The sequence below is a fragment of the Giraffa tippelskirchi genome, chromosome 2 (assembly GCF_054371585.1).
Source record: "Giraffa tippelskirchi isolate mGirTip1 chromosome 2, T2T-mGirTip1v1.2.pri, whole genome shotgun sequence".
Taxonomy (NCBI): Eukaryota; Metazoa; Chordata; class Mammalia; order Artiodactyla; family Giraffidae; genus Giraffa; species Giraffa tippelskirchi.
Window position 1 is genome coordinate 168,476,159 of NC_137276.1, and position 22,599 is coordinate 168,498,757.

Sequence of the window (22,599 nt, forward strand, 5' to 3'; positions counted from 1 at the left end):
GTATAAGGGCACGACCTCCTTCACGTTTCTATATCTGGGTACTTCCCAATGGCTTCCTCCTAGGAGAGACTCAGGAGCATTTACAATCTTCATAATCCTTGAGTTTCTGCCAGAAAGTATCATTACATGGGAAGATTTTGTCCCTAATAGTTTCATTTACCTCATGTGTGCAATATATAGAAGCTGATACTCAAGGAACTCCAGAGTTAAGACTCTGTTCTCAATAGCATCATGGTCAAAGGGACACTTCAATAGAAAGACCTTGTGAACCTTTATCCCACATATTCTTAGTAACCACAAAATAAAATCTTAAGTTAGTCATAACTAATGGAAGAAATGTCAGTGATTTCTGATGGGATAACAATCATAAGGTATCTAATATCCATTAAATCTCAAACAAAATTCTTAACTCACTGGAAAATACATGTCTAGCCACATTATAAACACAAATATATATAACCTGCTTCATGAACAAGTCTAATCCTCTCTGAATGAACCAACAAACGTCAGAACCTATCAAGATTCTCTGGCATCATAAACATCAATAACTTAACAAAGAGAGACAGAGCAACTGGAATATATGGGACTACACATAAATGGAAATAATTCAAGCTTTGAATATGAATTCTACAATATACTGTAAAGAAGTATCACAGACATTTTTTAAAAACTCTGTTAAAGTACAATGTGTGGATGGGTGAACAGGTGAAGGAATATGGAGGACATGAAGATTTTCATGTGTTTAAGCATATGTAAAGTTTCAGTGAAAAGGATGCTAACTGAGCATTCTACAAGTCTCCAAATATTTAATAAAAACAAATGAGCTCAGATAAAGCAGGAAAAAGTTCAACTAGTCAAATATTTTTCTTAACCAATTTGGTATAATAAAATAGTAGGTTGTAAAATAAAGAGACATCTCTAGTAAGAAGATAGAGAAACATCTATAATGAATGCATGAGACATTTACCTGTCTAATGGAGGAAAGTGGTTCTTTTCCAATGAGGAGGTTCATTATTTACATGATATCTATGTGATTTACATGATTTTACTCACGTGTGTAACATTTGTCCCCCCAGTATTGGTAAGGCACCCATGGACTTGATCACATGGCCAAGCACATACACCAAGGAGAGATAGATGATTGTCCTGTTGAGAAAGTTAAATCAGTCTACAAACAGAATTCAGAGATTTGAGCAATATAGACTCAAAGTTCATACTGTTCTCAGTGCCAGGATAAATGGAGCAGGAGGAGGAAGGGGTGGAGGAGGAAAGAATTATATGAGAAATGCAAATAGAAATAATAATGGTGAATGAAGCAAACAGACTAGAAAAAGGGACAGTAATTCTTCACCCTATAGCATTAGGGACATTCTTTTCTCATGCTTTCTGTTTTTCCCTACCTGCCCCACACGGAGAATCCCTGATCTTGTACAGATATATCATGAACAGGTTTGATTTGTAGTGAGAGATAATGTTTTAAGAAAGGAGAACCAGAAGGACAGGATATGTTTGACCTGAGGTTTTTTCCCAAGGAATGTTTTTGATTGTAGAAATCCCTAAAGGTCAAGAAAGAATCACATAAATAGGAAAATAAGGGAACAAAGAACTTTCTTTAAACACAGTCACTGGGATAAAGACGTAAAGGGTTTAATTTGAACACTTGGGTTATTGTAATCCCCACCACAGTTTCCTCATGGACTATTTAGCTAGGGTAAGAAAGGAGCCATGGTCTTTGAACAGACTTTTCAGTGATATATATTAGCTCATGCAGTTGTTAGGGACTCATTGTTATGTTGTTTTTCTTTCTTTTTTAACTTTTATTTTATATTGGAGTATAGCCAACTAACATTGTTATGATAGTTTTGGGTACACAGCAAAAAAAGGGACTCAGCCATACATATACATGTATCCATTCCCCCCAAACGTTATGTTGTTTTTCAAAAAAAGATCTGAATGACAACTAGTAAGTGAAAGAGCAAGGAATTCCAGTAGGAACCTACGTTGAGATACACACACTGAAACATGGCACACTATCAAATATTCATTGTGTATTATGTGTAGTGGGACACCAGAATTCTCTTTACATATAAGTAGAATATTGGTACTAGAAGGAACCTTAGAAATTATATAGCTTACTTCTGCAATTTTAAAGTACCATGCGCTAAAGTGGAATACAAAAAAATGGAATGAAGATAGCGAAGAGAAGCTGGAGATGCCAGAAACCTCAGAATGTGGATTTCTCATTCTAAATGCCTAATGTTCCTAGGTTGGCTCATCAGGGAAAGGATCTTAGAGGGTTTATAATGGGAAATAGGAGATAAGAAAAGGGAAGGGACAGGCTTTCCTAAAAGGCCTTGTAGTGTCTTCTGGAGAACAGTTTTCTTCATTGGAATAAAAAGAATGAATAGAAAGAAACGGAATAAAAAGAGACTGAAAAAAGGGCAGCTATTATGAACACAAAATGGATGATGTATGCTAAATCATCACAGAGAAAAAACAAAAGGAGTCTGAGCTGGAGTTATAGTCTGTGTTGGGAGATCAGGGCGATATCAGATTGTTGGACTAAACAAATGAGAGAAGTGTAATTGCCTTAAAAGAAAAACAAGCTACCTTCTAGGTTAAAGATTCAAGGAATTAGTCTAAAATACGAAGAATATAAGTGAGGAGGCTAACAGCAGAGAACCTCAACAGGAGAGAGAAGTCAAGAGAGACTTGGAAATTCTGCATTTGAAATGCAGTTGTCATTGGGGATATTACAGTCCTAACCACAGGATAGAGATCTGCTTCAGACAGACTTCAGTCTTCCATTTGCAAGTGAAGAAAGTGAAATGCAGAGAAGTCAAAGGACATTTTTAAAGTGCCATGCTAATTAGGGTTAGAATTAGGTCTAGAACTTCTTTCTTACAGTCCGTGTTCCTTCAGTTTTATGAACAAGTTAATGTGGAAAAAGGAAAGGGAAAAGAAAGAAGTTTTAAATTTTATTTCACCATAAGAATATCAAAAGCCAGAGACATTTTAAATTAGAGGTTAGGAACTGAGAAGGAGTATGTGCAATAGGCAGAGAATTACTGTGACAAAGGAAGAGACCTAGCATAAAGAGGGTCAACTCTGACCAGACAAAAAAGATAGGGGGAAGGATATGCTATAGACCCACTCAGAGAAAGAGGAAATGTAGAAAAGACATCCAAAAGTATATTTGGCAAAAGACAGACACTTAAGAGAGTGGCTTTTAGTGATTGCCGTGATCAGGAGACCAGACTGACAGGCACAGGTCACAAGGTATAAACCAACACTAGGGACTATGACTAAAAATGTTATTCTCTCTTAAAAGCAACTTGACATCAAAAATAGCATCTGAGCATGTAATTAACCTTCTCAGTAGATACTTATAGAAACAGTAAAAAGCCAGCATCCATGTTTAAAAATTGTTTTTCATTGTGTATACTGGCTACTCTTTCCCACATGTAGCCCTGAAGGAAGTTTCACCTCTCTCCTGACACAGTGAGTTCCTTGTACAAGACTCAGGGACGGTGGGTGCCCATTTTCTCTTAACAAAGCTAGGATTCTGGGACTTCAAATAGAGGAAGTACCTTTAATATATGTTGTGTACTAAATTCAGAAAATTGTGGTTTGAAGGTGTGAGCAATGTTTCTAATGTTATGGGAAATTTTTCATCCTGAAGCTAACTTCTGAAGAAAAGGAAAGGAGTTTGAAATACTTGTTTGTTCATGTTGTTGTCACCATTGTCTTTGGACATGTGAGCTCACCACACCCCCACACAACCCTAAAGAACAAGTTATTCGTGTTTTCTACAACCCACTTTCTTCTGAAAGAGATACCTATTCATCCCTCAAAGAATTTTGTTATTTTAAAAGCAACCACAATACCCACAACAAAATAAAAGTCATCTTCACACCTGCCCACACCTACCCTCAGTCTTCTGCCTATGTTCATCTGAGGGTGAATATATTTATTAACTGAAATATTTTTTGTGGGCCGCCTATGTACCAGGCACTGTTTTAAGTGCTGTGGATAAAAAAAACTATAAATGAGGCTTTGTCTTCTAAGTGTTTCGAAGAAGATATTAGATTCATATACACATAGTTATTATAAGAGAGAATTTGTCATGTGAGGGTGAAAAATAGGGAGTTCAGAGCATATTAGATTAATTCTGGTTAGTGGTGAAAAGTAAGGGGCAGAGGATATTCCATTGCATAGGTGGCATGTGATCTGAGCCTTAAAGAGTTTGGATGTGGAAGGCTGGGGAAGGAAGAGATTTCATGAAGTAGAAACTACGCAAACAGACATGGAAAAGAGATGTTCCTGGCTATCATTAGGTAAATATTAGTATTTGGTTCATCTATTGGACATTCTTGAAAGGGAGTAAGTATGACAATAAGAGCAGAAAGGTAAGTTGGATGAGATTAGTAGACAACGTGTTAGCAGAAATTTTGAGCAGAGTAGTAATGTGAATGGAGATTTATTTTAGGAAAATTAATTTGACAGTAGTGCAAGGATTCAATTATGAACAAAGATTATGGGAAACAATGAAAATGTCACACGTGTCCATTATAATAGTCCAGTTCAGAAGCTAAAGACAACCAAAACTAGAGTAGTGGTGACTGAGTGTTGAGGTGGGAGGAATATGAGATAATATAGAAACAGAATTGGTAGAATTTAAAAACTGATTGGATGTAGAAGTATAGGGAAGCTAGGAGAGAGGATAAGGTGGAATATCCAGGAGATGAATGCTAATGTGCAGTTACAATGCACACTTGGGGCTTGAGTGATAGGTTAAGATTACAGAGTTTGAGGAGACATCAGCGTATAGCTAAAACTGACACCACGGAACTTGCTAAGGGAAAATCTGGAGAAAGGGAAAAGGGTAAAAGGTATACACTGGGGAAATGCCTACATTCAGGAAAGAGTAAAGTAAACAAAAAGCAAAAAAAAAAAAAAAAAAAAGGCCAAATTTGGAAGAATCCAAAAAAGTAAAAGAACCAGAAAATAGACTGTTAAAGAAGCCCAGGAAGTTTCAAGAATGTAGGAGCAATAAACAGGCTAAAATGCTCAACATGAATAAGAATTTACAAAAGATTACTCAGTTTGATGGCATCATTACCAGTGATCTTAGAGGAATTTCAATAGGATAAAAAGATGACTTATACTATTATTGCACTTACCATAATCTGTTCTGTATTAAAGCTAGTTGACCATGAGCAATGTGAAGCAAGTATTATGTCTTATCTGCTTATCCCTCACAGTTCTTTGGACAAATAGAAGCTGCTCAATAAACATTTATTGAATTAAAATCGATGAAATTAAATTGAATCTAACTGGATTATATTGTACTGCATTATATTACTCTGCCCTAGGAGTGATAATGAAGAGTGAGAAAGGAAGGCAACAAATATTAGGTGATTCTTTTAAAATTTTGCAGGTAGTGATAATAAGACAAAGAAGATAGAAAAAGAAAGGTTAATAATAATTTTTTTGTTTACAGCCATAAGATATTTGCCATTATTTCTAGGACAAGACTATCTCTGAAGAAGAATTTGAAGGCAAGAGATGGAAATATTGAGGGTACAAAGATACCAATGAGGGTGACCTACGTGATGGTGATACATATGTAAAAATTCATCCAGTTGTACATTTAAGCCTTTCAGATTTGTATACTTTATTTAAGTTATACATCAATAAAAAATTCAAAATAATTAAAATTACCTCATGAAGGATTGAGATTGAGGGTACAAGGAGAGATGGCCACATTTCCTCTGAAATAGTCAGGAAGCTATTGTTCACCAAATCCCAGAGCTATACTTCTTACAAGGCAGTCATTTTAAAAATAAGTTAAAATACTATAAATATGAATCTTTCATTCTATAACTGAATGGAGACCATATCATGGCTTTTGCTTTTTTTCTGCATATAGTGCCACCCTTCTATCTGGATGGACTCGGTGACTACTACTACATAAGGAGCACACATAGACCTCAGGCACCTACCATCTCTCTCCCAAGTCAAGAAACTATTTAGTACTGTGTTGTGGCTGTAGCACTACATTAGGTGCTGAATAAATACTTTAGAATAATGGATATATCTAGACCAAAGTGAGGTAGAAACCAGTGTTTACTAAAGAGGATTCCTTGGAACACTCGGTCTACAAGATACCCTGAAAAAATATTCCACAGTCAAACAAGTTTGGGAAATGCTACATATCATAACCTTCTCTTGGAGATTTATAGTATTAATTAGCATGTTAAAGGCTATAAGAAGTCATGCAGTAAAGATACCTTTTTAGCTTTATTCAGTCTAGCATTTTTCCAAACTTATTTGACTATGAGAGCTTTATGTTCCTACATAACATTCTTTAGATCCTATACAACAAATTTTCAACAGAATGCACTTTGAGAAATGCTAATTTAGACAATTCCGTAGATGACAACTCCACAGAAAATACCGAGTGATGGATACCTGTGATGCATCTCTGTCCCATGAGAATGATGTTATAGATGACAACTATAACATTATCCCCAAACATCTTGGTGCTATTTTTAGGGACTTATAAGATATTGAAATGAATAGACTATTAGTCTAACTCATGAAAATATTTACTAATGTTTTAAGAAAGAACCTACAGAAGGAGATTAGAAAAGAGAATCAGAGATGGTAAAAGAGCTGAAAAGAGGGACTTATAAGAAGATACTAAAAGAGTTGAAATGACTCAGTCTGGAGGAGAGATGGATAGTATATAAAATAAATATATTTAATTATACATTTTCTTGTGGGTAGCCATCTTATCACTTGAGATCAGAACAAGAATTGGTCTTAAACTTCAGAACAGAAGATTAAAATGAGATACAAAAGAAAACCCCTCCTGATGGAAACGGGGATAAAAATATTGGAAAAACTGATAATGAAGAGACAAAACCTTTCTATATTGTCAGTCTGAGAGAGATTCTTGTTTATCATGGATGACACAAGTATATTCTTGCTTGGAAGCAAGAGGCTAGAAGTGATAGTCTCTGCACGTTTAATCTGTGAAGCTTCTTGGAAATGTGACCTCCCATCATCCTTACTTGAATTTTCCCAACCATGAGTCAGCAATGGCTGCTCCCAGGATGGGAGTGAAGTAACAGAGGCTGCTGAAGGCATGGTACACAGATGTGGAAGTGTTTTCATTCCAATGCAGGAAGTACAGGAAATACAGGGTCAGCACAGCTAAAGCAAAAAAAAAAGAGAGACAAAACAAGGTAGATGCATTAAAATGATTTATGGAGGAAAATAGCATTTGATAGGGTCTTTGCAGGTGATCTTGATCTTTAGCACTCCTATCAGTAGTAACTTCTGAGCAGCAGAAACAGGGTCCCTCGGAGTTGTGAGGGTGAAAGGGGCTATGCTTAGTGTGTGTGTGTTAGTTACTCAGTCATGTCCAACTCTTTGTGACCCCACGGACTGAAGCCCATCAGGCTTCTCTGTCCATGGAATTCTCCAGGCAGGAATACTGGAATGGGTTGCCATTTCCTTCTCCAGCGTATCTTCCCGACCCAGGAATTGTACCACAGTCTCCCGTGTTGCAGGCAGATGCTTTATGGACTGAGCCACTGCAATACTCTTCCCTTCAATATTCATGTACATAGCATCATTTAGACCAATCTGAAAGATAACATGGCCTAATGTTATCTTTATCTAATATCTAATATTCCTTCCTTCTCCTTCCTAGCAACAATATAATCCATAGACCTAAGGAACAAAAATTAAGAATGGAATGCTGATGATGAGTTTTTCCAGTTATATTCTCATAGGCTGTGTTCTGGTTTCCACTACTCCTTTCTGTTCTTGGCCTGTATGAGTTAGAAGGTGAAATCCCACCAGGCATTTTTTGGAAGTCTCTGCCAAAGGAAAGGACCAGCTGGATGAAGGTAAAGAGTAAGATAAGAGAAATAAGTGCATATAAGACAGATTGTTACAAACATGGGGTGAGAGTGAGTGGAGAAAAGTAGGATTGGGAGACACAAAATTACCTTTCATGCCATAATAGGAAAAGCGCTCACAGAATTCATTCACCACAATGAAGACAATACTCAGCGGATAGTTGGAGCCACAGATTTTCTAGGAAACAAAAAGACACTGGTTCAAGCATGAACAATATATCCATATTTAGACCATTATACTGTTTCACAACAGAAAAAACCATTTAAGTCACCATGATAGGTCATGTGAAGAAGCAATGGTCCTTACTCTTCATGAAACAGCCAGTATCCTACTACAAGTGCTTGCATTGCTGATTTAGCAGTCAAAGAAGCTATTCTGAATATGCCTTTGTCCCTCAAACATTTAATATGGAGCTGCTCAGGCATTTCTTGATATAGACACTAGGACCTGTTTATCTTCCCACAGGTACTAAATGGAAAGCCTAGGGCACCAGGCAAGAGAATAATCATCCTTATTTCTAGGAACATAACGAAGAGTTGGCCTTTGGAACACTTGATGTCCAGGTAGTTACACTCAGATGTCAGTACCCTGCTTAGCTCTACAGTGTGGATTAACCTTTCTGTCCCCACTTGCCCCATTCACTGTGCTGGGAGGAATCCTAGCAATATGAAGGCTTCCTGCCATGAACAGAGCCCAATACAGATTGTTAAGGATTAAGATGATTGATCATCTTAACCTTTGGCAGAGATTTCTTAAACCTTTTCAAATTAAATGTCCATTTGTTCTATGAAACAGATTCTATAATATTTTCATGCTAATCCTTTTGGGCATTAAAAGGACTATGCAATTTCATGCGCTGTATCCGTCACAACAAAAGGAATATCATGTTTTACTTCAAATCCCTCTCATTACGATAGCCCAACCAACATGAGAAAGGGAGATACGTGGCCTTGGTTCAATCAAATTATGAGATTCTTTTATTACCTTTCCTTATTCATAAGATATACATGCATTTTTGTAAGTAGCCTCAAATTGTTTGGGACCAGAAGATATACAACTAAATAAATGATTGATAAATTAATGTGTTCATTTTTTTATCTACATAGATATATATGGATATACATAACACTCCAAAGTATTAATATGTATTAATGTATGATAAAAAAAAAAAAACTTTCTTAAAAGACACAGTGAATATAGTCTTCTTACCTTTCCGGCTCACAGCTTGAGAATTATACAGCCTGAAGTTTGGTTAACACAGCTTCTACTAGCTATGTAACACTGTCACTGTGTTAACATACTGATCCAGGCCATGTCGCTAAACCTGGCTTTATACTTCAGTTTTGTTATTCCAAAGAAACTACCCATCTCTAGGATACTGCTACTTCTTTGCTTGTAAGTAGGAACTAAGTAAATACTGGCTAGTATTACTATACTCTCTCTACTTACAGGCTTTTTATATAAGGATTAAAAAAGAACTGGGAAATGTTTAACAAGTATTAATATACAAAGTAAAACATTATTACTTCCCTGTTTCTCTCTCCTTTCGCCCACTGTAAACTGAAACACAATAACAGAGACTAGATCTATTCTAAACCTTCTCATGGTGTCCAGCATAAACTCTGGGTACAGGGGAAACTAAAGGCTGAAGTTGTGGAGGTTTTTTTGGTAAAGAAAGAACAATCACACACAGTTCTCCAGAAAGGAGTACTTGCCAAGTTTCCCTGGACATGCAAAGTGCTTTTTTTTTTCCACCCCAGAGATATTCAGAATATACAATGAAATACAGCCAAGTCCTGGATACCCACTGAAGAACACTGACCACCGCCTCCTGCTGCTTCCTCTCCTAAGTTGAAAGAAACTCCGTTTAGATCTGGTTTATAGGTTCATTCTAACTCCAAGAGAGAATAGTTCTTAATACTCTAATACAGCTCAGCCTGAAGCTCCAGGGGCCAAGGAGGAGAACCAACAGAGTAAGTCTGTTCCTGTCAGAGGCAGAGATGAATCCCAGGACTCACCGGAGATGGCTTTGGAAAGCTGGGGGGTCGAGGTGGTACCTTTTCAGTGGAGACAGGTAAAAAAAGAGTTTCCTTGGAATCATTTTTCTGGAAGGCATTCATGGCTGGCTCCTCTCTCTCTTCAAGCATTTGGCTTTGGTAGGCAGTTGGGACAGCTGCCAGGCTACTGTGAAAAGGGGGACTGGGAGGGGAAGAGGGGGTGGCTTCAGCAACTAGTTTTAACCCTGTGGGTGTCGGGCTTAAGCAGCTTCCTGCAAAGCAGAAAGCTATATGAAAAAAAAAAAAATTGGGTCTCAAGAGACTAGTTTAAAAGAATGTTTATGTAAAAGGTAAAGCACGGGGAAGTGAGATACTGTAAAATGCTCGAGAACTGCAAATGAGTGAAAAGTAGTTAGAAATATAATGCCTAGAACATAGCCTGGAGCACAGATTTAAACACTGATTTCAGGGTAATAATAGCTGCCATTTATCACACACCTATTGTGTGTGTATATATATATATATGTGTGTGTGTGTGTGCACGCGCGCACATATATTATCTTCATGTTCTTATTCTTACTACCATCCTCACTTTACAGGAATTAATATCTCAAGAGATTGCAATTTTTCCAAAGTCATGTGGCCATTAAGTGGCAGATCTGGAATTTTCACTATGCTATTATGGATAGATTAGTATCAGTAATGCCTATGGTTTTTACTTAGGAATGGAAGCCATGGAAATAGAAACAGGAATGTAGCGGAATTGAAATGCACTGAAAAGGGAAAGTTACCTCCAAAGTTAATTTGGAGAGATACAAAAAAATGTTAATTTTTGGTTTTCAGCATAGTAAAGTTCAACTGGAAATGTCTTATAAGCAATTAAAGAGGTGGAGCTAAAGAAAACAAAAGGAAAAGTTCAGTGATATACATTTGGGACTCATTCTGCTTTTAAAATTCATTCTCTGTGTTGTCACTTTCATACTTCAAGATGACCCTATCATTTCATTTGTAAATAAAATTTGATTTGTGCAAAAATTATGAACCAATTATTTTCTAGGTACTGTTACAAACACCATTTTTCTTAATATTCAGTGAATGGACTTCCAAATGACTCCAGGATACATTTAGTTCTTATCAGAGGAGGAACAGGATCAGACATGACTGTTAAATAATTATTATTTTTGCAAAGTCAAAGAGGTAAAGAACAAAACAGTATGGTGCCCATTTAGTTGTCAGTCAAAAGGAAAAGGAAAAGAATAGCTAGAGAGAAATAAGAAAAATAAGGACTAAACCAAAAAAGAGGTCAGGAAATAGGAGAATGCATTATTTTATTTTAGAATATGAGAAGCTATGATTCTATCCCTCATAAAATTCTTACATTACCTACTTGAGTAATTTATTGACAAATAAGACCAGGATAAACTACTCTTTCCTCCCTAAACTCTATCTCAGACTTTGACCATGTTTTTTTTTCAGCTTCTGTTACACTCCTCATTCTGTTTCTCTCCTGTCAACCTTTACCCAAAGAAGAGTCCAGCTTCATTTCTGCTTGTGACATTAATAATTAAGCTGTAGTTATTCTTTCAGGAAGTACTGCCCTTTCTGACCTAGTTTGGTTAATGACTCTGGATACAAAACAAATGGTCAGAAGTTACTAGTCAAGTTAACCACTAGAGGCACAGATGCCTTCAAGATCTAATTATATCAATGGCTCCTCCTGCTCTGGCCTTGTACCTCTGAAATAGCATTTGATATAGCAGAGCAGATGGAATAGCACCTGTATGCAAGGCACCAACTCATTGGTGCTCATAGGTGCCCTAAATACCAAACTTTAGCATATTGGCATTGGTTTTCTGGTACTTGTTTGTTTAGGTGAAATTCGTCATTGATTATGGCAGTACAATGCTAAGCATTCATAGAGTCAAATAATATCAGAGATGGAAGGAATCCTAATCTTGTCGTATGTAAACTAAACTTCCCTGATGATAAAAATCACTTATGGATATTTATATATATTTATATTCATACATGTACTTATGTATCAATATATAAATTTCCAGGGCAATACACACACGCACACATAGATCTAAAGAGGTAGCTAAGAACTTGTATTTTTAACAAGCATTTCTGGTAATTCTTATATTAGGGATTTGGTGAACACTGGTTTAAAATCCCTCTGCTAATCTAGCCTGAAGAATATTACAGATGAGCTCAGACTAGAATCCCAGACTCTAAGACCTATTCTAGAGCCTTTTCTATTTTATCAAGATGCTTCTTGTACAGCATCATTTCTGCTAAGTTTAATTCAGAAGGATAAAAGGGAAAAAAAAATCAAAGAAAAAAGCAATTCGTGAACAGAAATGAATACAACCTCTTCAGAGATAAAAAAAGAATAATAGAGTAAAATACCTATAATCAGTTATAAACCTAACCTTATAATCAGTTATAAGAGTAAAACTATTTGTGACTCAATGATTATAACAGAAGAGAGTGATATTTTACAGTCATGTACAGAAAGGAGGCTGAAAGTCTCAAATGATAGATACTTATATAGTCAGAGTGAAAAGGCAAATATGAAATTAAAAGAGGACATGTTTAGCAAACTATGAATACAAAATCATCACATAAAAAGATTGTATTTAAATATCAGCAAAAACAAATAGAAAAGGTAATTAAAAAATTAAACCAGCTCTAATAGCATAAAACATACCTAGGAATAAATCTATTGAAAGATATTTAAGACATCAATACATGCTACAATTAAAAAATAAGTTAAAAAAGACATCAGTATTAAACACTCTAAAACATTATTGAAAGAAATTAAGGATCTAAATAAATGGAGAGACATACCATGTTCATGATTTGGAAGACCCAGTAAGATGTCAGCAATCCCCAAATCAATCAGTTCAGTTCAGTTCAGTTGCTCAGTCGTGTCCGACTCTTTGCAACCCCATGAATTGCAGCATGCCAGGCCTCCCTGTCCATCACCAACTCCCAGAGTCTACCCAAACCCATGTTCATCGAGTCAGTGATGCCATCCAACCATCTCATCCTCTGTCGTCCCCTTCTCCTCCTGCCCCCAATCCTTCCCAGCATTAGGGTCTTTTCCAATGAGTCAACTCTTCGCATGAGGTGGCCAAAGCATTGGAGTTTCAGTTTCAACATCAGTCCTTCCAGTGAACACCCAGGATTGATCTCCTTTAGGATGGACTGGTCGGATCTTCTTGCAGTCCAAGGGACTCTCAAGAGTCTTCTCCAACACCACAGTTCAAAAGCATCAATTCCGTGGCGCTCAGCTTTCTTCACCATCCAACTCTCACATCCATAAATCAATCTATAGCTGCAACAAAAAAATCCAACAGGTTTTGTGAATGTAGAAAATTACAGATTGATTTTTAAAATTCATATGGAGATGCAGAAATCTAAGAACAGCAAAGGCAGTCTTGAAGAACAATAATGGAGGATTTGCACTACACAGTAGGAGATCTATTATAAAGCTATAGTAATTATAACAGAGTGGAAATGACACAAAGATAGATAAGGCAACCAATGCAACAGAACCGAGTTCAGAAAAAGACCCACACACATACTTTGGCATGACACGGCAGTGCAATGGGACAAATGACTGTTTTTGATTTTTAAAAATACCATCTGGATACTGATATGGAAAAAAATGTTTACCTTTATCTTACATCATGCATAAAAACCATAAAAGAAAATAGTATATAGATTACATTAATATTCAGTTCAATTTGGTCGCTCAGCCGTGTTGAATTATTTGTGACCCCATGGACTACAGCATGCCAGGTTTTCCTATCCATCACCAACTCCCAGAGCTTGCTCAGACTCATGTCCATCGAGTCGGTGATGCCATCCAACCATATCATTCTCTGTCATCCCCTTCTCCTCCTGCCTTCAATCTTTCCCAGCCTCAGGGTCTTTTCCAGTGAGTCAGTTCTTTGCATCAGGTGGCCAAAGTATTGGAGCTTCAAATTCAGCATCAGTCCTTCCAATGAACATTCAAGACTGATCTCCTCTAGGATTGACTGGCTGGATCTCCTTGCAGTCCAAGAGATTCTCAAGAGTCTTCTCCAACACCACAGTTCAAAAGCATCAATTCTTCAGTGCTCAGCTTTCCTTATGGTCCAACTCTCACATACATGACTACTGGAAAAACCATAGCTTTGGCTAGATGGACATTTGTCAGCAAAGCAATGTCTCTGTTTTGTTTTGTTTTTTTTAATAAATTTATTTATTTTAGTTGGGGGCTAATTACTTTACAATATTGTAGTGGTTTTTGCCATACATTGACATGAATCAGCCGTGGGTTTACATGTGTTCCCCATCCTGAACCCCCCTCCCACCTCCCTCCCCATCCCATCCCTCTAGGTCATCCCATTGCTCCAGCCCTGAGCATTTGTCTCATGCATCGAACATGGAATGGTGTTCTGTTTCACATATGATAATATACATATTTCAATGCTATTCTCTCAGAACGTCCCACCCTCACCTTCTCCCTCAGAGTCCATAAGACTGTTCTATGCATCTGTGTCTCTTATTCTGTCTCGCATATAGGGTTATTTTTACCATCTTTCAAATTCCATATATATGCATTAGTATACTGTATTGGTGTTTTTCTTTCTGGCTTACTTCACTCTGTATAATGGGCTCCAGTTTCATCCATCTCAGTAGAACTGATTCAAATGCATTCTTTTTAATGGCTGAGTAATATTCCATTGTGTATATGTACCACAGCTTCCTTATCCTTTTGTCTGTTGATGGACATCTAGGTTGCTTCCATGTCCTGGCTATTATAAACAGTGCTGCGATGAACATTGGGGTACACGTGTCTCTTTCAATTCTGGTTTCCTTGGTGTGTATGCCCAGCAGTGGGATTGCTGGGTTGTATGGCAGTTCTATTCCCAGTTGTTTAAGGGATCTCTGTACTGTTCTCCATAGTGGCTGTACTAGTTTGCATTCCCACCAACAGTGTAAGAGAGTTCCCTTTTCTCCACACTCTCTCCAGCATTTATTGCTTGTAGACTTTTGGATAGCAGCCATTCTGACTGGCGTGAAATGGTCCTCATTGTGGTTTTGATTTGCATTTCTCTAATAATGAGTGATGTTGAGCATCTTTTCATGTGTTTGTTAGCCATCTGTATGTCTTCTTTAGAGAAATGTCTGTTTAGTTCTTTGGCCCATTTTTTGATTGAGTCGTTTATTTTTCTGGAATTCAGCTGCAGAAGTTGCTTGTATATTTTTGAGATGAATTGTTTGTCTATTGCTTCGTTTGCTATTATTTTCTCCCATTCTGAAGGCTGTCTTTTCACCTTGCTTATAGTTTCCTTTGTTGTGCAAAAGCTTTTAATTTTAATTAGGTCCCATTTGTTCATTTTTGCTTTTATTTCCAATATTCTGGGAAGTGGGTCATGGAGGATCCTGCTGTGATTTATGTCGGAGAGTGTTTTGCCTATGTTTTCCTCTAGAAGTTTTATAGTTTCTGGTCTTACGTTTAGATCTTTAATCCATTTTGTGTTTCTGCTTTTTAATACGCTGTCTAGGTTGCTCATATAGAGAGATTAGATTAATTCTACATAGATTACAGTTTTATTAAAGTTAAAAAATACAGCTTTTAGAGGAAAATGTAAGAGAATATCTTTATGACTGATTAAGCCAAGATTTCATTTTTTAAGCTAAGATTTTTTTTAAATAAGACATATAGCAACCGTAAGCAATTAATATATGGTATAGCATTAAAATGAATAACTTTTGTTCACCAAAATATACCATTAAGAGTAAAAAGACAACTCACAAAGTGGTAGAAAACAGTCATACTACATATATTGGCAAAGGATTTGTGTCCAAACTACATAAATCACTTCAAAAATCAATGACAAAAAGACTCATATTCAGATTGTAAGTCTTTTGCAATATAAATAATACTCAGTAATAACCTTGCAAATTAGTCAAATGTATCTGTAGAACAAATTTCTGGAAGTAAGATTTCTGTGACAAAAAGTGTTTTATAATTTTTAGAACTGCCAATTCATTTCCTGTTTTCTACTGAGTTGTTTGTCCTCTTCTTGTAAGTTTGTAAGGTCTCCTTTTATATCATTTATATTAATTCTCTTCCACCTTCTATGTTGCTAATAGTTTTCTATTGATTTTGTTTGTGGACTTTTAAAATATAACTTAAAAGGCACAAATCTTAAGTGTAAGACTGTAATATTTTCTACATATGTGTAACTCACACAACCGCCACCCAGGTTAAGATTTTATATATCTATATATAATATTTATTTACTTGTAATATGTATAATACATTACATACATTATATATTATACTACTACTATGAATTGATGATAAGGTGATGGAATTCCAGTTGAGCTATTTGAAATCCTAAAAGATGATGTTGTGAAAGTGCTGCACTCAATATGCCAGCAAATTTGGAAAACTCAGCAGTGGCCACAGGACTGGAAAAGGTCAGTTTTCATTCCAATCCCAAAGAAAGGCAATGCCAAAGAATGCTCAAAATTCTCCAAGCCAGGCTTCAGCAATATGTGAACAGTGAACTTTCAGATGTTAAGCTGGTTTTAGAAAAGGCAGAGGAACAAGAGATCAAATTGTTAACATTCGCTGGATCATTAAAAAAGCAAGAGAGTTCCAGAAAAACATCTATTTCTGCTTGATTGACTATGCCAAAGCCTTTGACTGTGTGGATCACAATAAACTGTGGAAAATTCTGAAAGAGATGGGAATACCAGACCAGCTGACCTGTCTCTTGAGAAACCTGTATGCAGGTCAGGAAGCAACAGTTCGAACTGGACATGGAACAACAGACTGGTTCCAAATAGGGAAAGGAGTATGTCAAGGCTGTATATTGTCACCGGGCTTATTTAACTTATATGTAGAGTACATCATGAGAAATGCTAGGTTGGAGGAAGCACAAGCTGGAATCAAGATTGCTGGGAGAAATATCAATAACCTCAGATATGCAGATGACACCATCCTTATGGCAGAAAGTGAAGAAGAACTAAAGAGCCTCTTGATGAAAGTGAAAAGAGGAGAGTGAAAAGGTTGGGTTAAAGCTCAACATTCAGAAAACTAAGATCATGGCTCTGGTCCCATCACTTCATGGGAAATAGATGGGGAAACAGTGGAAACAGTGGCTGACTTTATTTTTAGGGGCTCCAAAATCACTGCAGATGGTGATTGCAGCCATGAAATTAAAAGACGCTTACTCCTTGGAAGGAAGGTTATGACCAACCTAGACAGCATATTAAAAAGCAGAGACATTACTTTGCCAACAAAGGTCCATCTAGTCAAGGCTATGGTTTTTCCACTAGTCACGTATGGATGTGAGAGTTAGACTATAAAGAAAGCTGAGTGCCAAAGAAGTGATGCTTTTGAACTGTGGTGTTGGAGAAGACTCTTGAGAGTCCCTTGGACTGCAAGGAGATCAAACCAGTCCATCCTAAAGGAGATCAGTCCTGGGTGTTCATTGGAAGGACTGATGTTGAAGCTGAAACTCCAATACTTTGGCCACCTGATGCGAAGAGCTGACTCATTGGAAAAGACCCTGATGCTGGGAAAGATTGAGGGCAGGAGAAGAAGGGGACAACAGAGGATGAGATGGTTGGATGGCATCACTGACTCGATGGACATGGGTTTGGGTAGACTCCGGGAGTTGGTGATGGACAGGGAGGCCTGGCGTGCTGCGATTCATGGGGTCGCAAAGAGTCGGACATGACTGAGCGACTGAACTGAACTATGAATTGAGCCAGTCCCTTTGAAGAAGCTCTCAACCTTTTTAGAATATATTTTTATAATATTTTTTTCCCTTCTTGAGTTGCTAATTTTGATTCATCTCAATACATTGGAAATTATTAATCTAATTATTACATCAATGGTATGTAAATGATATAATTACTGAATTCTGACATGTCTAAGAGTGCCTTCTTACCAAACTGTTGATGATAATACTTGATGAATATGTAATTCATAGGTCACACTCATACCCTTGTACAGATGCAGCTTTGGTAACTTTAGAGTTTCAGTGTAGTGTTATGGAATCGTTCAAAGCCCATTGATATTTGTTCCTTTGTAGCCAACTTACTTTCACTACTTTTGTACTTTATTATCAGTTTCATCAAACCACTCAGAAAGGTCAAACTAAAAGAATATGATGTTATGTTAACTAACCTTATTTTAATAATCATTTCATATAGACACATATCAAATCATCACACTATACAGCTTAAACTTATACAATGTTATATGTCAATTATTTCTCTATAAAGCTGGGAGAAAAAAGGTATGTGCTTAGAATCATGTGAAGATGGTTCTGGCAGAGAATGTCATATCTGAGAACTTGTCTCATCCACAGCTCCCTACATTTTAATGTCTGAAAATGCATCAAATAAGGAGATAACTGAAGCAAAGAAGATATTATTTCATTCCTCTCTAAGCTACTCATATTTAAATGAGTGGTGTATAGAGAATGATATACTATGTATTCAAGCTATCAAAATGATCTTTAAGAACATGTTTCATTTATATGGGAAATAATAAAAGGGGGAAGAGATGAGTTATGGAGTCCAGAATGGCGGTGGCTAAAAGACAAGGAAGGGAAAAGCCCTTGAAAATAGAACAAAGGAAGGCCTGAGGACCAGAGTGAGGATCTCAGGTAGAACAAATAGCACTCCTGGCTAGCCCAATTTACATAGGGCAGGCCGGGGGGGGGGGGGGGGGGAGGGAAAAACATATAAAAAGAGAAGCCACAGGGCCGGGGGGCCTCTCTCTCTCCTCTCCCACGTGTGCGTGCTCGTTCTCTCTCTTTCGCCCCCTCTCTCTTCTCTTCACGTCTTTGGGTCGGCATGCCCTCACACCTCGAGGATGTATTTTCCTGCTATTTTCTAAATAAAATTGAGCTGTAACACAGAGCTGTAACGCTGATCTATCTAAGCGCTATAACACGGTCTGTCTGAGAGCTGTGATGTGCTGAGGGCTTTAACATCCATCACTTCAAATTTTTGTTGAGATGAGACAGAACTGAGGAGAATACACTCGCCTGACATCTGTATGTGTGTGCATATATATATATATATGTATGTATATTTATATATACATATATTTTTATATATGTATATTTATGTATATTTGTATATATATATATAGCTAGAAAACTTCCTATGGTAAGAGGTAATGTTTAATAAAAAAATTTTTCATAATTTACAAAACTTGGAAGTAACCAAGATTCCTTCAGTAAGTTAGTGTATACAAAATATTACATCCACATAATGTAATATTATTTGCACTGAAAAGAAATGAACAAGACATGGAGGAAACTTAGGTGCATACCAAGCCATGAACAAGACATCGAGGAAACTTTAAGTATGTAGGCAAAAGAGCCAATCTGAAAAGGCTGCATAATGTCTGATTCCATTATAAGATATTCTGGTAAAGGCAAAACTAAGGAGAGTCAAAAGATCACTGATTTACAGGGGTTGGGATGTGGAGGAATGAATTGGCAGAGTATAGGATTTTTAGGGCAGTAAAACCACCCTGTATGATACTACAATGGTGGACAAAGGTGATTATACATTTGTTAACACCCATATAATATACAACACAAAGAGTGAACTCTAATGTAAAATACGGACTTTAGATGATGATGTGTGAATGTAGGTTCATCAATTATTTAAAAAAGTACCAATCTGGTGCAGGATGTTCATAGTAGGGGAGATTATGCATGTGTGGGAAGAGGAAGTATATGAGAAGTCTCTGTACTTTCTGCTCAATTTTGCTGTGAAACTAAAACTGTTCTTAAAAATAAAGTTTATTAATTAAATAAAAAAACTTCCTGTACATTAGTGACTCTCAATCTGGTGTTTATTTCCCTCAAATTCAAAATGTTACAGGTATAAAGATTAATTATTTATCTCATTAACACAACTGCTCATTTTTATCTCAAAAGCAACATAAAAGGATTAAACAATATCAAAGAGACAACAGAACATGATAAAATATGTGAGAGCTAACAGAACAACTGTTTCATTAAAACAATTACTTAGCTTCATCTTTACCCTCAATTTTAGTTTAATTTTCAACCAAAATTTAAGGAATATCAGAAAGGCTCAGAGACATAATTAAAACCAGGACATTTATTATAAATCAAGTTTTGACATTTCACAATTGAAGACAGGAGTGTGGTAAAACAGAACACTGAACTTGAACTTTAGAACACCTGATCTGGCACTGGTTAACTAACAATACATGGGCAAGTAACTGAAACTCTGAGTTTGTTTTCTCATCTGTAAAACTTCATAAGAGTTTTGTTAAGGTTAAATAGAAACACATGAAAATGCTGGTGCCCATAAAAGGTAACAAATGTAACATCAACTGAAAATTCTGAATCAGATCAAATTTATTATCAAAGTTAGGATACATTTTCCTCAGTCTTAGAAATTTTTATTCCTAAGATAAAATAAATTATCACGTCTTGCAAATTTTATACTTATAGCTGAATATTTCTTCAGTCATCACTGTCACTTCCTGATTCACTCAGCTGCAAATCATTTCCTAAAATAAAAAAGCAAAACTCTAGTGATTAAATATTTACTATCTTACTGTTTTTTGATAACACAGATATTTTGCAATATATAACCCCAAGGTGATCCTGTTTAGTCAGCATTACATTCTTAAATTATAGAATAAGCAATCTGATTATTAGTCAATCAGTAGTAACTCTAATTAATAATGTCTGTGAAGAAAAGACAAGCCATTAATCTTCAGCATAGTGTTAGTATCACTTAGTGTCTATTTTGACAAATAGCTGTGAAAAGACAGGAAGTGAAAAGCAAAGGAGAAAAGGAAAGATACTCCCATCTGAATGCAGAGTTCCAAAGAATAGCAAGGAGAGATAAGAAAGCCTTCCTCAGCGATCAATGCAAAGAAATAGAGGAAAACAATAGAATGGGAAAGACTAGCGATCTCTTCAAGAAAATTAGAGATACCCAGGGAACATTTCATGCAAAGACGGGCTCGATAAAGGACAGAAATGGTAGGGACCTAACAGAAGCAGAAGATATTAAGAAGAGGTGGCAAGAATATACAGAAGAACTGTACAAAAAAGATCTTCATGACCCAGATAATCACGATGGTGTGATCACTCACCTAGAGCCAGACATCCTGGAATGTGACGTCAAGTGGGCCTTAGGAAGCATCACTACAAACAAAGCTAGTGGAGGTGATGGAATTCCAGTTGAGCTATTTCAAATCCTGAAAGATGACGCTGTGAAAGTGCTGCACTCAATATGCCAGCAAATCTGGAAAACTCAGCAGTGGCCACAGGACTAGAAAAGGTCAGTTTTCGTTCCAATCCCAAAGAAAGGCAATGCCAAAGAATGCCCAAACTACCACACAATTGCACTCATCTCACACGCTAGTAAAGTAATGCTTAAAATTCTCCAAGCCAAGCTTCAGCAACATGTGAACCGTGAACTTCCAGATGTTCAAGCTGGTTTTAGAAAAGGCGGAGGAACCAGAGATCAAATGGCCAACATCTGCTGGATCATCGAAAAAGCAAGAGAGATCCAGAAAAACATCTATTTCTGTTTGATTGACTGTGCCAAAGCCTTTGACTGTGTGGATCACAATTAAACTGTGGAAAATTCTGAAAGAGATGGGCATAACAGACCACCTGACCTGCCTCTTGAGAAACCTGTATGCAGGTCAGGAAGCAACAGTTAGAACTGGACATGGAACCGGACATGACTGAGCGACTGAACTGAACTGTCTATTTTAGTCTTCTTTCACATACCAATATCACCCTTCTTTTATATCACTGACTTAATTACATGAGGAAATGAGAAAATGTAGTTTAGTATAGGGGTCCCCAACTCCCAGGGCCAAGAACAGGTTCTGGTCCATGGCTCATTAAGAGCTGGCTACACAGCAGGAGGTGAGTGGCAGGTGAGGGAGTGAGCGAAGCTTTATTTCTGCAGCTGCTCAACATCTTCACAATACCTCCTGAGTCCTGCCTCCTGTCAGATCAGCGGTGGCAAAATAACTCTAATGTGCTGTGCTTGAATCATCCCCAACCATTCCCCCCTCCCTTGCCACTGACAATGGAAAAACTGTCTTCCACAAAACTGGTCCCTAGTGCCAAAAAGGTTGGGGACCATTGGTTTAGAAGATCAGACTATTTTGAAGAGTGAAAAAGAGTTCTATGATTGTTTATTTCAAATTCAGTCAGTCATTAAGTAATATATATTAAGAATAACTGATCATTTGAGTCTTTCATAATTCATCCATGTGCTTACAGCATGGAACTTATATTCCAGTGGGGGAGACAAACAATAAACAAATATATAATGTAATATTTATCCTGCTGCTGCTGCTGCTAAGTCGCTTCAGTCGTGTCCGACTCTGTGCGACCCCACAGACGGCAGCCCACCAGGCTTCCCCGTCCCTGGGATTCTCCAGGCAAGAACACTGGAGTGGGTTGCCATTTCCTTCTCCAATGCATGAAAGTGAAAAGCGAAAGTGAAGTCGCTCAGTCGTGTCCGACTCTTAACAACCCCATGGACTGCAGCCCACCAGGCCCCTCTGTCCATGGGATTTTCCAGGCAAGAGTACCAGAGTGGGGTGCCATTGCCTTCTCCA

The 22,599-nt window shown here is 37.1% G+C and overlaps 2 protein-coding genes across 3 annotated transcripts in view; both read right to left on the minus strand.

The window, feature by feature from the left end:
- Window positions 1-13,272, minus strand: part of LOC145538907 (solute carrier family 15 member 2) — a 45,771-nt gene extending 32,499 nt beyond the window's left edge. The window contains exons 1-5 of one of the 2 annotated variants that reach the window (XM_081571809.1): window positions 12,783-13,272; window positions 9,954-10,134; window positions 8,025-8,112; window positions 7,080-7,221; window positions 1,054-1,146 (exon numbers count right to left, since the gene is read on the minus strand). In XM_081571809.1, coding sequence (XP_081427935.1) covers window positions 1,054-1,146; window positions 7,080-7,221; window positions 8,025-8,112; window positions 9,954-10,082 — 452 coding nt within the window. In that variant the 5' untranslated portion in view covers window positions 10,083-10,134; window positions 12,783-13,272. Of the gene's footprint in view, window positions 1-1,053; window positions 1,147-7,079; window positions 7,222-8,024; window positions 8,113-9,953; window positions 10,135-12,782 lie in introns of those variants that run through there. The other variant, XM_081571810.1, reaches the window with a different exon arrangement.
- Window positions 13,273-19,800: 6,528 nt separating this feature from the next.
- Window positions 19,801-22,599, minus strand: part of EAF2 (ELL associated factor 2) — a 41,617-nt gene continuing 38,818 nt past the window's right edge. Inside the window, exon 6 of the mRNA XM_081571850.1 lies at window positions 19,801-20,514. Within this exon, the coding sequence (XP_081427976.1) occupies window positions 20,468-20,514 (47 nt within the window). The 3' untranslated portion in view covers window positions 19,801-20,467. The remainder of the gene's footprint in view (window positions 20,515-22,599) is intronic.